The sequence below is a fragment of the Pteronotus mesoamericanus genome, unplaced genomic scaffold (assembly GCF_021234165.1).
Source record: "Pteronotus mesoamericanus isolate MK-2021 breed Mesoamerican mustached bat unplaced genomic scaffold, CSHL_Meso_final contig_73, whole genome shotgun sequence".
Classification (NCBI taxonomy): domain Eukaryota; kingdom Metazoa; phylum Chordata; class Mammalia; order Chiroptera; family Mormoopidae; genus Pteronotus; species Pteronotus mesoamericanus.
This window is the reverse complement of record NW_026555245.1, coordinates 904830-921167: the sequence shown is the minus strand read 5'-3', so window position 1 is coordinate 921167 and position 16338 is coordinate 904830. Positions and strand designations below refer to the sequence as shown.

Genomic DNA, 16338 nt, shown 5'->3' with positions numbered 1-16338 from the left:
TTCATACTGTGACAGGCCACTGTGATTCAAGATAAATCTTATCAGCCAGATAGACCTTGAACATTCAATTTGCATCAACTACCTTAGGTTCACCAAGCTCCCTTCCCACTTGTCAAAGAGAGCATTCCAAACTATTTCATAGGTAGACTGCTTTTAGTCAATTTGTAAGTAAGTATTCTGACTATCCTTCAGTCGTTCTATTTTGACTAGTGTCAGTGTGACTCTAAGGAATGGATTTGATTATTATGCTTTCAAGAGTCATGTTTCTGCACCTGTAAGACTGAGGGTGGGACTCAATTCTGTGTTATCAGCAACACAACAGCATCCTGTGAGGTCTCTAAAGGAACAGCACCCCATCAGGTGAACAGATATCCTTTAATTGTATTCTGCATCAAACACAATTTGCTTATCCAAATGTTTTTGAGTAAGGAACCTGCTACTAAATGAAAATGAGTGGAAGGAGCATGAAGCAAAGGTGGAAACAGAAAACAGGAGAAAGAAAAAGAGGGGGAATGAGAAAAAAAGAAAATAGTTAATCAACTAATTCAACATTGTTTCAACACTTGATTTAAAAATCAGTGATGATTATGAATAAAGCTGTGCAGGTTTTACATCATGTGCAGGTTTTCGTGTAGATGTGTTTTCATTCCTCTTCAATAAAAACTTAGTACTGGGATTGTCAGATTGCATGCTAAATGTATGCTTCCACACCAGAAGTTGATGACTTCAAGTTACTCTGCCATCTTCACTAACACTCAGTACTGCCGTTTTCTTTTAAAACTATTTTAATGGATGAATGGTGGTAGCCAATTGCGATTTTACTTTGTATTTCCCAGATGCCCAAAGAAGGTGAGTGTTTTTGTATGCTTATTTGCCATCCAGATACCTTCTTTTGTGATTTCCTTTTCACATTTATCACTTATTTTTATTCTGAAATAATTATAGATTCACAAGAAGTCACCTTTCACCCAGTATCCCGGATAATTACATCTCACATAATTGTAGTACAATATAATAGCCAAAAGTTTGGCATAGATGCAATGTAAGTTTTATGGCATATTTTTTTATTGTAATAAAAGTACACATTACACAAAATATACCATGTTTAACTCTTTCATTTATTTATTTTTAACATATTATTTCTTTTTAGATAGAAGGGAAGGGAAGGACAAAGAGAGGGAGAGAAAATTGATTGGTTGCCTCCTGTACATAAACAGTCCAGGAACGAAATCCACAATCCAAGCATATGCCCCGACCAGAATCAAGCCAGAGACCTTTCACTATGCAGGATGACATCCAACCAAATGAGCCACACAGGTCAGGGCCATGTTAATTAACCTTTTGAAAATGTAGCATTCATTGGGATTAAGTATATTTGCAATGTACTTAATGTACTACAACCCATTTCCACAAAAAATATTTTTTCATTTTTAATTGCTCATTTTTTTTGGTTGTTTGCTTTCTTATTCATGAGTTGTGAGACTCCTTTATACATTCTGTATGTATTTAAAAAGTCTCTTTTTATATTTATATAAAAGTATATACTTTTTATATTTTAAAAGTCCCTTTTTAAATAGTTTAACAAATATTTCCTCCTAAACTATTGTCCTTTAGTTTTCTTTATTCTCTTTATTTTTCTTTTATGACTTTTGCTTGTCTTTAAGTAATCCAAGGTAACTAAGATTGGTTTCCCTATTTTCTTTAGAAGTAGTGCTTTCAGGTTTCACATTTAGAGCTATTATATCCACATGTGGTTATTTTTTTTGTATACAGTATAATCTATGACACTGAACTGTCTTTGAACCTTTGTCCAAAATCAATTTACCATGTCCCTGTGGGTTTATTTCTAGACCTATAACTATATACTTGATCTCACTCTATGCCTTTGTCAATTCTACAATCTTGATTATTGTAGCTTCAGGGTAAGTTCTTGAAATCAAGGACTACTGAGTCTTTGAACTTTTGTGTTTTGTGTTTTTTTGTGTTTTTTTTTTTTTTTTCCAAAATTGCTTGGGCTATGCTAGCTACTATACTTTTCTACAAAAATTTTAAAATCAAGCTGTCAATTTACACACACACAAAAATAAAACTTCTGGGATTTTGATGGAACTTGAAATGAATCCACACATCAATTTGAGGAGAAATAACATTTCAATAACATTGAGTCTTCCAATTCGTAAACATTGAATATCTTTATTGGGATCTGTTTCGATTTCTGTCAAATTTCCAACATATAAATTCTGCACCTGCTTTGTCAGATTTACACCTAAATATTTCATGTTTTTGTGCTACTATATATGGTACTCTTTTATTCCACTTTGCAACTGTTCACTGCTTGTACAGAAAGTGGTTTGATTTTATTCATGTTCACACAACTATATGCATTTGTTGGAATTCACTTATACCTCTTTAAAAAGGTAAATTTTATTGTATATGAAACACATCTCAATAAATCCTCACTTTTTAAAACAGTGGGGACAATTCTCATGTGGTAGACTACCATGAATTAGTAAGACCAAAGAGCAAGTCAGTAAAAACTAAGCTTCAAAACAGTAATAGTTGAAATATATAAAAATGATATATCCTTTCATTTATTGTTTTTTATTTTATCTCAATTTTATATTTTAGTATGAGTTTACATATTTTATGTTTTCATAGGTAGAAGTCTTATCATTAGACTTCTTCATAGGCATTTGGTGTTTTTTGAGGCTAACAAATTGTTTTCCATTTTTTCTTTGTTAATGGTTTGTAGAAATATGTTTATTGAACTTCTGTCTAGCACCTTTTAAAACTTCCTTATTAATTTTAATAATTTATCTTTAGATTCTTTTATATCATCAAAAATGACAGGGTTTTTTTCCTTCCTTTCCACCCTTCTAACTTTTCTTTTTTATTCCTTATTGCAGTGACTAAAACCTTAGGTACAGCAGCAATATAAAGAGTGAGAGTAAGCCCCTTTATCTTATTCCAGGAGAAAAACATTCAACATATCACCATTAACTGTAATGTTTACAGTAAGTTTTATAGATGTCCATTATTTGATTAAGGAAGTTTCCTTGTATTCCAGATTTCCCTGGCTTTTTAAAAAAATTAGAATGGCCCTGGCCTGTGGTTAAGTTGGTTGGAGTGTCGTCCGATGCACCAACAGGTTGCATGCAGATTCTATCCCCCGAGTTAGGGCGCATACGGGAGGGAACCAATCAATGTTTCTCACACCAATGTTTCACTCTCTTCCTTCCTCTCTAAAATCAATAAATGTATCCTCAGGTGAGGATTAAAAATAAAAAAAATCAAGGTGGATGTTGGGTTTTATCAAATGCTTTCCTTATTGAAATGATGTGAATTTTCTCCTTTACTCTGTTAAAGGAATGCATAAAACTCATTTTTGTTTAGATGTAACTTATACAGCATAAAATCCACCCCTTTAAAGTATTCAACTGAATAGTTTTTTTTAGCATATTCACAAGCTGTGCAACCATTACGATGATCTATTCCAGCATATTTTCATCATTCAAAAAAGTAATCTTGAACACATTAGTAGTCAGTACCTATTTTTTCCAAACATTCATAGGTCTTAGCAACCACCAATCTACTTTCTGTCTCTATGTATTTGCCTCCTCTGGACATTTCACATAAATGAAGTCATACAATATAAAATACATGGTCCTTTACCACTGGTTTCTTTCATTCAACATGTTTTCAAGGTTCATCCATGCTGCAGCATGTATCAGTACGTCATTCTTTTTGTTTAATGGCAGAATGAATATTCATTGTATGGATGACAGGCATTTTACTTGTCCACTGAAAGACATGTGGTTTCCACTTTTTAGTTATCATGACTTATGCTTCTACGAACGTTTGTGTGAACCTAAATCTTCTATTATCCTGAATATATATCTAGGAGTTGACTGATTTTTAAATGTTAAATCTGAATACCAGGTATAAATTTAACGTGGCTATGGTGTGTATTATCCTTTTTCTATCTTCATGAATTCTGTTTTCTAGCATTTTGGTTTAAGACTTTATTTACATCTGTGCCAAAGAGTGAGATTAATTTCAAATGTTAGCACAAAATGTATTGACAAAGTACCTGCCTATGATCTTTTAATATTTGTAATAATTAGAATATCAATTCTCATTCCTACAAGCGATTATTTATGTTTCTTCTCTTTCCCTTTAATCGTCTAGCAATGTTTATCAATTTACCTAATCTTCCCAAATTGTCATTTATAACTTTTGTTGATCATCTCTACGGTATCTTTGGTTTCTAGTTCATTGATTGTGCTTTTGTGATACTTTTTTTTACCAGAAGTATGTTATATAGAAGTGTCAAATTATGTCTTTATACATACAATCACAGCAGTTCTTATCACGAACAAATCTTCCAAAGACCTCTATTAAATAAACATTCCTAATTAACAATTATCTACCCATGAATTCCAGAAAAGAAATAATCCAAAAACAGCAGGATACAGAAAAACTTGAAAAGCAATTGATGCCCCAAACCCATCTATCATCTGCCACTTTATCTGGCCAAATTTTAGTGTCCGCCATTAAGAATATTAAGTACTTTCAGTAAGAAGTCTTTTCCTAAGAAATTCTATAAATCCCTGGCACACTGATGGGAGGTAACTAGATTTATCAGAGGGATCACTTCTTAAGTTACATAAATGTCTAACCACTACGCTGTACACCTGAAACTAACATAATATTGAATGTTGACTGTAACTGAAAATAAATCTTAATAAGAAATCCCTGATACACTGAGATTAGAGTGTGGATTTGTGCTGACTTACACAGACTGATTACAACCTCCTCCTCAGAGTGCAGAAAGGAAAAAAATCCAATACCTTATCATCAATGAGACACAAAGTGAGAGACTTTGGAGGTATAAGAACAGGCTAATAGTCTCAAAGGCAGGACAGCAGGCTATTTTTCATTATTCTCCATCAGCACACTTTGATGTCATCTTTGTATGCATGTTAACTCAAACATTTAAAACACATCTCTGATAAGAATAGACACTTACCACTTCCCTCATCTGCACCATTCTGAGCAGCTTCCCAAACTACTGGTTTTGTCCCACACCCATCTATAGATGGAGAATCTGAATAGTCTGCAGGATTAAATGTCCTGGGGTTTGAAATAAAGAATAAGGCAAATGAAGCAATCACCACAATCACAAAATTAACTGTACCTCATCTTCCCCAAAACAAGCCCTGTCCCTTCTAAGAGCGACTATAAGAAATGTCACCTTTCTTCTCCTATTTAATTATAGCTAATTCCTCTAGCCACTTGGATACAGATCTTCTGAAAAGCAGAATTGCCTAGGGACCTTCCATGCACTCTTATACAATAAGATACCCTTATTACTCTAAATTGCTGTCCTCTGCATCCTAGAACAGGTATGGATACATAATCATGCTAGGCAGTATGAGATCTCTATGGAAAGCACCCCTGAAAAATAAATGCAGACTTAAAACAGCAACAAGTCTGTTCTTTTCAAGTCAGAATCCAAGTTTGGCTTTGAACCTTTTACAACAGTTGAAACTGATCCTTTTTTAAACTGAAACAATAGATACAAATGTTTTTAACAGGAAACAAAATGTTTTTTTTAATACCTCTTTTTTTTTTTTTGACTCATTAAAATCCTAAACACCCATGACTCAGAGGTCTAACTAGAGCCAAATTAAATACTATCTTTGAAATTTTCTCAACAGAATTTTCTCTCCAGTTTAATTGAGATATCATTAACTTCTTTTTAATCATAAAAGAATATTTTTTAAAGTAAATAGCAAAATCCAAAAAAAAACAGTTTAAAATTACTGGGCCGAGCATACATTTTTAAGTGTTTTCTCCCAGTGTTTTCATCCTTCCTTTGTCTAAGGGAGCTCAGGGAGAAAACAGATGGCAGGAGGTACCACATGAAGGAAGTGACCCCCAACACTGCTGTCCTGAAGCTATGGAGAGACAAAGGGCTTTTCCTGGAACCAACTCCTTTCCTTTCTTGGCTGTACTCTATATATGGCTTCTGTAAAATGCTTGAAAACTTTTCTCTAAACATCTAGGGGGAGCTAATGTTTCAGAAGTAGCAAAAAGGAAAAGAAGAGTAAGAAATATTGAATAAAGTATTGATTATACCACTTATTTAATAACAGTATGGTCACCATTCACCATTACAATTCAAGAAAAAATTATCACTTTTATGTAAGTAAAGACTGCATTTACTTACCACTCAAAGACAATTGCTGGATTTACCAACATAACTCTTATGCAGTGCTTTTCAGCTAGGGGTGATTGTACAGCTCCCTCTCAGGGAACATGTGGCAATGTCTGCAGACATTTTTGATTGTCACAACTTGAGAAGGGGTGCTACTGGTATCTAGTAGCGAAAGGCTGGGGATGTTGCTAAACATCCTACAATGAAAAGGATACCATACCACCTCAACAAACTATTAACCAGTCCAAAATGTCAACAGGTCTATGCTAGAAACTGCTCTAAGTAAGGCCCATTGTAATACTATTTCATTTGCACTATTTTACCTTTTTACTATTTACTCTTCGTAAGTATAGAAAACATCTGACTCACCAGAATAAATTTGGTACAGAAGAGAGAAATGAAAATCTTAAAGTAATAACCAGGGGATGTAAAAACTACAAAAATGTGATGACTACACTTACCCCATGCCTTGGGTTGAGAATCTTCCTGCCCCTCTCCCTCTGCCACGTCCATATCCTTTAAAAAAAATTATAGTGTAAAATAATACTTATGTCCTACACAATTACAATTTGACCAACTTCCTCCTATATGCAGCTATTCAAACAATATTATCCTTGTTCCTAATAGCACCATCATTCCCTCTAGTGTGCCCAATCTCTTGGTCCCTACTGACACAACTACCTACATAGCTATTGATTTAAAAAGACCAAAAAAAATCTGCTTGTACAGTATTTGTGACATGAGGCAGCTTATATTTAAAGATATTCTGGCTCTGACTTCTGGTCAAGACGGAGGCGTAGGTAAACACAGTTCACTTCCTCACACAACCACAGCAAAAATTACAACTAAACTACAAAATAACTATCACCCAGAATCATAAAAAGATTGAGCCGTATGGAGGTCTGACAACCAAGGAATTCAGGAAGTCACATTCATTCTGATGGGCAAGAGGGGTGGAGACACAGAACAGATAGTTCCATATCCACATGTGTTGGATAAAAATCAGGAGGGATGTCTCCAAAACAAGGGATCCCAGCCCCACACCAGATCACCCAGTCCAGGGATCCAGGGCCAGGAAGATAAGTCCTTTTGGCTGTAAAAATCAGTGGTGGTTGGGGCAGCAGAAGATGCTGCGGGATTCTCAAGCATCTCCTCTTAAAGGGGCCACAACATACTAGAACTTACAGAATCACTCCCTCTGGGCTGCAGCACTAAGGCAGAAGTTTGAAGGGCACCAGCAGCCAACAGGGAGAAAATGAAGTGTCTAGTACCAGGCAAGTCCTGGGGATAGCTTCCTCCTGTACAAAACTTCATAGGCCAGGCAGTGGCCAAAAAGAGGCTTCTCTGAGCACTCCCCCACAGAGAGCCACAGAGCCGCCCCACCATATCTGAGACTCCATCACCCTAGTTCACAGGGGTTGCCCCGTTCTAGCAATTATGTAAGGCTCTGAACCATCCAATTTACGAGCAGTCTTCTCTACATTAGGCCATGCTACTAAAACAGGGAGTCAAAGCAGCTCTACCTAATACATAGAAACAAACACAGGGAGGCTGCCAAAAACAAGGAGACAAAGAAATATGGCCCAAATGAAAGAAGAACAAAACTCCAGAAAACAAACTGAACAAAATGGAGAAAAGCTATCTATTAGATGCAGAGTATAAAACACTGATTATTAGGATGCTCAAGGAACTCACTGGGTACTTCAACAGCATAAAAAAAAGACTCAGACAGAAATAAAGATTACTAAGTGAAATACGAGAAAAATTTACAGGGAACCAGCAGTGGAGTGGATGAAGCCGAGAATCAAATCAATGATTTGGAACACAAGGAAGAAAAAAAAATTCAATCAGAACAGCAAGAGGAAAAAGAATCCAAAAAAAACAAGGGTAAAATAAGGAGCCTCTGGGACAACTTCAAGCATTCCAACATTCATATTATAGGAGTGCCAGAAGAGAAAAGAAACAGCAGGATAGAAAACTTACTTGAAAAAATAATGAAAAAAACTTCCCTAATTTGGTGAAGGAAATAGACATACAAGCCCAGGAAGCACAGAGAGTCCCAGATAAGATGGACACAAAGAGGACACCATCAAGACACAGCATAATTAAAATTCCAAAGATTAAAGATAAAGAGAGGACCTTAAAGGCAGCAAGAGAAAAGCAGGTAGTTACCTGAAGGGGAGTTCCCATATGACTGTCAGCTGATTTCTCAAAAGAAACTTTGCAGTCTGGAAGGGATTGGCAAGAAATATTCAAAGTCATGAAAAGCAGGGACCTACAGCCAATATTGCTCTACTCAGCAAAGCTATCATTTAGAATCAAAAGGCAGATAAAGAGCGTCCCAGACAAGAAAAAACTAAAGGAGTTCATCATCACCAAACCATCATTATATGAAATGTTAAAGGAACTTCCTTAAGAAAAAGATGATGATCAAAACTATGAACAAAATGGTAAAAAATAAATATCTATCAACAACTGAATCTAAAAAACAAACTAAGGAAACAAGAATAACAGAGACAGAATCTTGGAGAAGAAGAGCATTTTGATGGTTGTCAGATTAAAGAGGAGTGAGGGGTTTGGGTGAAGAGGTGAGGGATTAAGAAATATAAATAGGTAGTTACAGGAAGGCCATGGGGATGTAAAGTATGGTATAGAAAATGGAGTAGCCAAAAAACTTATATGCATGACCCATGGACATGAACTATGCGGCAGCGGGGGGAGGGGCCTGCTTGATGTAGTGGAGGGTGCTGGGTGGAGGGGGACACTAAGGGGTAATTACTGGGACAACTGTAATAGCATAATCACTAAAATATATTTTAAAAAATAAGTATAGATAAAAATAAAAAAAGTCTAGCTCTTTTAAAACCAGCTAGAGTGAACAACATGACATTGTAAAGCTGCTTCTATAAAATATAAAGAGAAACAGAAAACTGCTAAGTAAGCTGGTGGTACTGTACTATTAAATACCATTTTTAATACTAGGACTTTAACCAATAACTAATGTGCCAGCAAGCAAGGCAGCTAGCAAGAAGAAAAAATTTTATTCAACAACTCTTCAGTATTTCTTGATCAAAATCCTAAACTGTGGATTAAAGACTTAACAAGCTAAAACTATACAACTCTAAGAAGAAAATATAAAGCAAAAGCTTCAGAGCAGTGAGTTAATGATTTCTTGGATATGACAGAAAGGCACAGGCAAGGAAGAAAAAAATAGACATTAGATTTGTGCATCAAAATTCACTATTCTTTCCAACTTGGGCCAGGCATAATGGCTCCTGTAAAAATGGGTGGCAAGAAGAAGGGTCACTGTGCCATCAACAAGGTAGTGACCAGTGAATACACCCATCAACATTCACAAGCACACCAATGGGGTGGGGTTTAGGAAGCGTGCCCTTCGGGCACTCAACCCATGAAAGAGATGGGAACTCCTGACGTCTGCATTGACACCAGGCTTGAAAAAGCAGTCTTACTGAAAACAGTAAGAAATGTTGCATCCTGACTGGCGTGACTGGAGTGACTCAGTGGATTGAGCCCCGGACTGCAGATGAAGGGTCACTGGTTGATCTCTGGTCAGGGCACATGCCTGGGTTGTGGGCCAGGTCCCCAGTGGTGGGTGAGCAAGAGGCAACCACGCATAGATATTTCTCTTTCTCTCTTTCTCCTTCCCTTCTCCTCTAAAAATAAATAAATAAGACCTTTTAAAAAAAAATGTTGCACACCATATCCTGGTATGGTAGTCCAAAAAATGTAATGAGGATGAAGATTCAGCAAACAAGCTCTATACTTTGGTCACCTGTGTACCTCTCACAACTGTAAAAAAAACTACAGTTAATGTAGATGAGAACTAATTGCTGATTGTCAAATAAAGTTATTATAAAATGGCAAAAAAAAAGACTATCAACAAAAATAAACAGATGACAAACATCAACAAAGTACAAAAGCAACCTGTAGAATATCTGCACATCACATATTTGATATAGGAGTAATATCGAGAATATACAGAGAATTTCCACAACTCAACAACAAAATGAACAACCCAATTCAAAAATGGGCAAAGGATTTGAATATTTCTCCAGAGAATATACACAAATGGTTAAAAAACACACAAAAAGATTCTCAACACCACTATTCATAAGAGAAATATGATACCCATTATGATGGCTACTATTTAAAAAAAGAATAGAGTATAATAACAATTAGCAAGGATGTAGAGAAACTGAAATCCTTGGGCACTGTTTGGTGGGAATGTAAAATGGTATAGTCACTATGTAAAACAGTATGGCGGTTCCCCCAAAAATTAAAAATAGAATCACCAGATGATCCTGCAATTCCACCCAAGAGGATTTGAAAGCAGGGTTTTATCAAAAAACAAGTGCTGGCAAGGATGTGGAGACAGGGGAATCCTTTTGCACTGTTGATGGGCATGCAGACTGGTACAGCCACTGTGGAAAGCAGTATGGAGATAAAATTAAAAATGGATCAGCCTTTTGACCCAGCAGGCCCATTTCTCGGCATATATCTAAAGGAACCCAAAACACTGATTCGGAAGAATATAAGCACCTCTATGTTCATTGTAGCATTATTTACAGTCACGAAGATATGGAAGCAGCCCAAGTGTCCATCAACAGATGAGTAGATAAATCAGCTATGGGACATTTACACAATGGAATTCTACTCAGCTATAAAAAAGAAGAAAATTTTACCCTTTGCAACAGTGTGGATGGACCTGGAGAACAATAAGCTAGTCAGAGAAAGACAAATACCATATGATTTCACTCATATGTGGAATCTAATGAACAAACTGAACTAACAAGCAAAGCAGAGACAGACTCATAGATGGAGAACAGATGACAGCTAGTTTTGGGGGAGGTTGGGGGTAAATGGATTGAGCAAAATGAAAAATGACTCATGGACATGCACAACAGTGTGGTGATTGCTGGGGGGAGGGGTATAAAGGGACTAAATGGAAATGGAAAAATTTAATGATTAAAAAATTTAAAAAAAAGAAATTAGTTTTAATGAGATATCTGAACACTAGTATCAGCCTTATTCACAATAGCCAAAAGGTAGAAGCAACCCAAGGTCTATCAGTAGATAAACTGATAAGTAGATAAATGAATAAATGTTGTATATACATTCAGTGAAATGTTATTCAGCTTTAAAAAGTAGGAAATTCTGACATGTGCTAGAACATGGATGAATGAGGACACTGCTCTAAGAGAAAAAGGCCACTAACAAGAGGACAAATATTTTGATTCCACTTATATGAGGTACATAAGAATAGTCAAATTCATGGAAAGGTGGTTGGCAGGAGCTATATTAGCTATGCTAACATAACTAAAATGTATATTAATCATGTATAGTTAACTTATCCAACAGTTCAAGTTAAACTATTATAAATGTGGTCTTGACAAAAATTTACCTTATTGCCAGAGGCTGGGGGCATAGAGGGAAATGTCCTAAAAAGTGGAAGACTCTGAATAAATGCATAGCAATAGTTACTGTCTATTGTAACACTCTCAAAAAGCAAAGTTAAAAACAACCCACCTTGTTGTATATCCATACAATGAAATGTTATTTGGCCATAAAAAGAAATTAAGTACTGATACATGCTACAACAGTGATGAATCTTTAAAACATTAAGCTAAGTGAAAGAAGCCAGTCACACACATACACACACAACACTGTAAGATTCTATTTACACGGCATGTCCAGAATAGGCAAATTTATACATATAGGAAGTAGATTACTGCTTGTTTACTGCTGGGGCAGGGGATGGGAAGGCTAAAGGAACCAGGAATTGATAAAGGCTACAGAGTTTCTTTTTGAAGTGATAAAAATATTTTTAAATTGATTATAGTGATGGTTGCATAATTCTATGAATATACTAAAAATCAATCATTGAATTGTATAATTTAAATGGGTGAATTGCATAGTATGTAAATTATATCTCAAGAATATTTTCTTTTTTGCTATAATGAATAGTTACCAAGGAAGAAGGCAAAAAACACAATTGGTCTTGATAAGTGGGTTCACGTACACCCATAACAAAAGAGAATGCATTCCAATGGCATGCCTGTGACAAATTGCAAATTGTGACAAAATGTTATCTAAATTATGTGAGTTTAGAAAGCAAGATATGCATGTAAGAGGAGAAAGGATTTTACTAAAGAAATAAATTATTCCTAAAGTGAATAATTCAAAAAATCCTGTAAATCTCCTGGGCAAAGTAAGTATCAACTACATGGACGTGGTTAATATTTGCATCCAAGTATTAACTACAAAGAAGACAAATGTCCTAGGTATTTAGAAAAAATGAACCCAAATTTTAGCAAGAAAACAAAATTGGCTAGTGATGTTACCAGTATGATTGTTTTGTATGTGCCAATAGGTATTCCTAACAGCTCAGAATGAAGACCCAGGGTATTTTAATAGAGAAAAATAAGATTTAAAAAGATCATCTTAAAAAAATAAACCAATGTAATGGATAAACGCTATACCTTTTCTCCTAGCACTTTCTCTAGGGATTCTGCACGGCATCTATAGTAAATGATTACTCAAGTTTTCAACTGTTTAGTATTTAAGTCTTTTACCCTGAGAGCCAGGATAGAAAAGTTGCTCATTTCCCTTGAAAAAAGCCAAAACTCAGAGGACAGTTAACCACATCTAGTGCAGGCAGATCCCAACTCCAGACATTCCCCAGGTGCCAAACAGTAACAGCCAGCAGGGACAATGATCCTCATCTAGGAAGATAAAAAAGTAATCCCTTTCCCTTATCCCCAGAAGACTGTAAAGAGGGCTTTAATAACAGCCAAATATACCAGAAGCATAAGTACTTGAATTCATAACTGCACACTCTGGCTCATGACTAGTTCTAAAGTTCTCTGTATCAACGAAAGTTCCCAAATATTCAGATCTGGTTGGTTCAGTGATTTAAAAAAAAAAAAAAAGGTTGCTATGAGCTGTCCCCATGCCCAGAGACCTGTTCAGCCCACTTCAAACAGGGCCTCTCTGGGGCTTTTGTACTTAGAGACTTAGGGGTCAGGCAAATTGCGTCTGTCTCTGAGTCGGGGTATTATATTCTCATAAATGCAGGAATACACCTTCCTCAGCCCTAAAGCAGCATAAATGAGAGAAATGACAACAGTAAAATACCTCTGGAATTTAGTAAGGAAGAAAGCTTAGAATCCACCCTTTTCCTTAGCAAGGAAATCTGATTATTAATGTGTTGAAATAATTACTTCAGAAAAAAATATATTCTAATACTAGTGAATGAAAGTCTGATGAAAAAAGGATATTTACAAAGCCTCAGAGTACTCCCCCTGCCCCCCAAATACTTATAAATTATAAAAAAATTATAAAAGGGGTAGTGACTTTACAAAGGATAAACTTGGCAGAAACCACCTTCCTTAAATAAAAGCTAACATCACTAGTAATGGGATAAACCTTATCATATTACAGCTATCGTCACTTTGTGGTACTCCTGCCAAAATAGCTAAGCTGAATGTTATAAAGGAAACTTCTCAGACTGGTATTGAAGGATATTCTACAAGAGTCCATATGCTTCAAAAGCAATGAGGCCGTGAAAGACAAAGACTTTTCCAGAGTGATGAACTGTTCTAGATTGAAGCTGACAGGGGAACTAAATACAATGTCTGTTCCTGGATTAGATCCTGGACCAGAATATTTTCTTTTTTTGCTATAAAAACATTAGCAAGATAAATGAAAATTTCTGAATAAGGCCTATAGATTGCATCAATAGTAGTTTCCTGACTACCATTTTAAGGAAGCTCTATAAGAGAGTATCTTTTCTTCTTAGTAGACACACACTAAAATATTAAGGGGTAAAATGACATTATGCTCATTTATACTCAGAGGTTTTAGAAAAAAAAACAATAATATGTACATACAGAGGAAAAATAAAGCAAATGTAAAATGTTGAAATTTAGGTGATCTAGATGGACATTACACAAAATTCTATTTTTTATTTCAAAATAAAATGTTAAAACCATACCCTGAATACTTCTTAGTATATTTCATATTCTAATAAGTAGTTTTTATTCTGTAAAAACATCCAAGATATTTTCCATGTTTTCACTAAGCTGTGCCTTTCCACACAGGATGTTCCTACCCAGATTTTTACTGTTTTCTTGTTCCTCAGCTTAAATCCCACCTCCTCAGAGACCACCTCAGGCCACTCAAACTAAAGGAGACCCTATTGACAGTTGTTAAGACAACTACTGACAGTTAATCGCATCACCAATCATTTTTGTAAATAAATGGAGTACTCTTCCTTGTCTCTCCTCCTTCCCCACCCACGATATAAAGAAGCATGTCATATTCACAGCAGCATCTTCAACAATAGGTACCTAAATACTATGTATATAATACTAATTCATAACCCTAATTTCATACATATGAAATTTTTTCATGGATTAAACTCATATTTAGAAGCACAATAGTTATCACTATTTAATTACAAGAAATAATCTAGCTGTTCAGCAATTAATTTTGAACACTGCATTTTGTCAAATATTCTTTTGTACTAGGACCCAAGCAGGCACTGCAGAGGATTCAGAAATTAAGATTAAAATGTTAGCGCATAGTTGGTGCTTGGTAATTACTTTTCAACTATATTATCAGACCACATTCATGTTATTAGTTTTAAAAGTAGATAAATTAATTGGTGTTGCTTAACATAAAACAGTGGGGTAAGAAAGGTAAAGGAGTGAAAAAGACCAGGAGTAACGATTGTTGCCTTTTCCACCACATTGTTTTTTCTTCGATCCAGAAAGAAATCACCCTCTGCAACCTCAAGTAGTATTCACTACCTTACCTGATTCAATCTCACCAAAAGACAAAAATAAAATACACACCTGCTGCCAAAAAATGTACAAATAAAAATGATAAAGAAATTCATAGGAATAAAAGAGTAGGGGAATTACTTGACTGTTATCTTCTCACTTATTCAGATAACTTAAAAATAACTATCATGTAATCTAACCTTTAAGATGAAAGTGCCATTTCTAATACATAAACACATTCTGGTATAGCACAGAAAATCAGATAGCCCATATGGAAAGTATTGTAATAATCCTTTTCTCTATAAAGCACATTCAACCCAAAGTTAAATAAAATAGCCAATAAAAATGAGCCACTCTAGAGAGTACAAAAATGGTGATTGATACAGACACTTGACTTGGGGTGGTAAACACACAATACAGTGTACAGGTAATGTGCTGTAGAAACGTACACCTGCAACCTGTATAATTTTGTACATCAGTGTCACCCCAATAAATTCAATAAAAAGGAAAAAAAAAATGAACCACTCTAAATTTTATATTATTTTGGAGTTCCTAAATATATCAAGATAAGAAATAAAGAGACGGTTTACTTTAAAAAATATATATACCCAGAAATATACATTAAATATGGAAGAAGATATGACAGGAAATAAAGGCCTCTGTCATATAAAGCCTGAAAGTCTAAAATACCTGAAGGAAAGAAGTCTTAAAATTATTTTTTAAATACACTGATGAAGTCTACAAAAAAACAGCACCTATCCACTATTCTTTGTAAAACAGTAAATTCTTCTCTGCTTATCTTTCCTGCTTTTCAGAACGATGGTTGAAAGAACAATTTTAGTTGCTGCTTCCCCTGTATCATCAAACAAGTAGCCAATACCAACACAGGCCCACTCCTTTCAACAGATATTTACAACCGTGGAGTTGTGTTTCAGGAAGGTCCTAGGAAAGCTCAGTAGGACTTCTATCACCACGGGCAATCTATCAAAGGGCCTGCTAATAAACATACTTACCTTATATTCTGGCATTTCAGCCTTAACCTAATTCCTTGGCCAAATCCTCAATTTCAGTTCCATTACCCAAACATCTTATAAAAGATATACTCCATAGGAATAATTTTTCAAGTGGTTCAGCTTGAATCTGGCTCCTTCCCACTCTTGTATAAACTTATCTAGAGAGGCTAATTGATCCAGCATAGAATACAGACCAAAAAACAATTTGGCCTCAACAGCTGGTTTTATATCAAGCTATTGTTAAAGATTTTGACTAGAAAAATTAAGTTCCCATATTTCACCTGCCAAGTACAAATGGACC

General features: G+C 35.3%; 1 protein-coding gene across 1 annotated transcript in view; it reads right to left on the bottom strand.

Annotated features, from left to right (window-relative positions):
* The window catches only part of UBAP2 (ubiquitin associated protein 2), a 129236-nt gene that overhangs the window by 50487 nt on the left and 62411 nt on the right, over nucleotides 1-16338 (bottom strand). Inside the window, exons 7-8 of the mRNA XM_054582913.1 lie at nucleotides 6682-6736; nucleotides 5030-5133 (exon numbers count right to left, since the gene is read on the bottom strand). Coding sequence (XP_054438888.1) covers nucleotides 5030-5133; nucleotides 6682-6736 — 159 coding nt within the window. The remainder of the gene's footprint in view (nucleotides 1-5029; nucleotides 5134-6681; nucleotides 6737-16338) is intronic.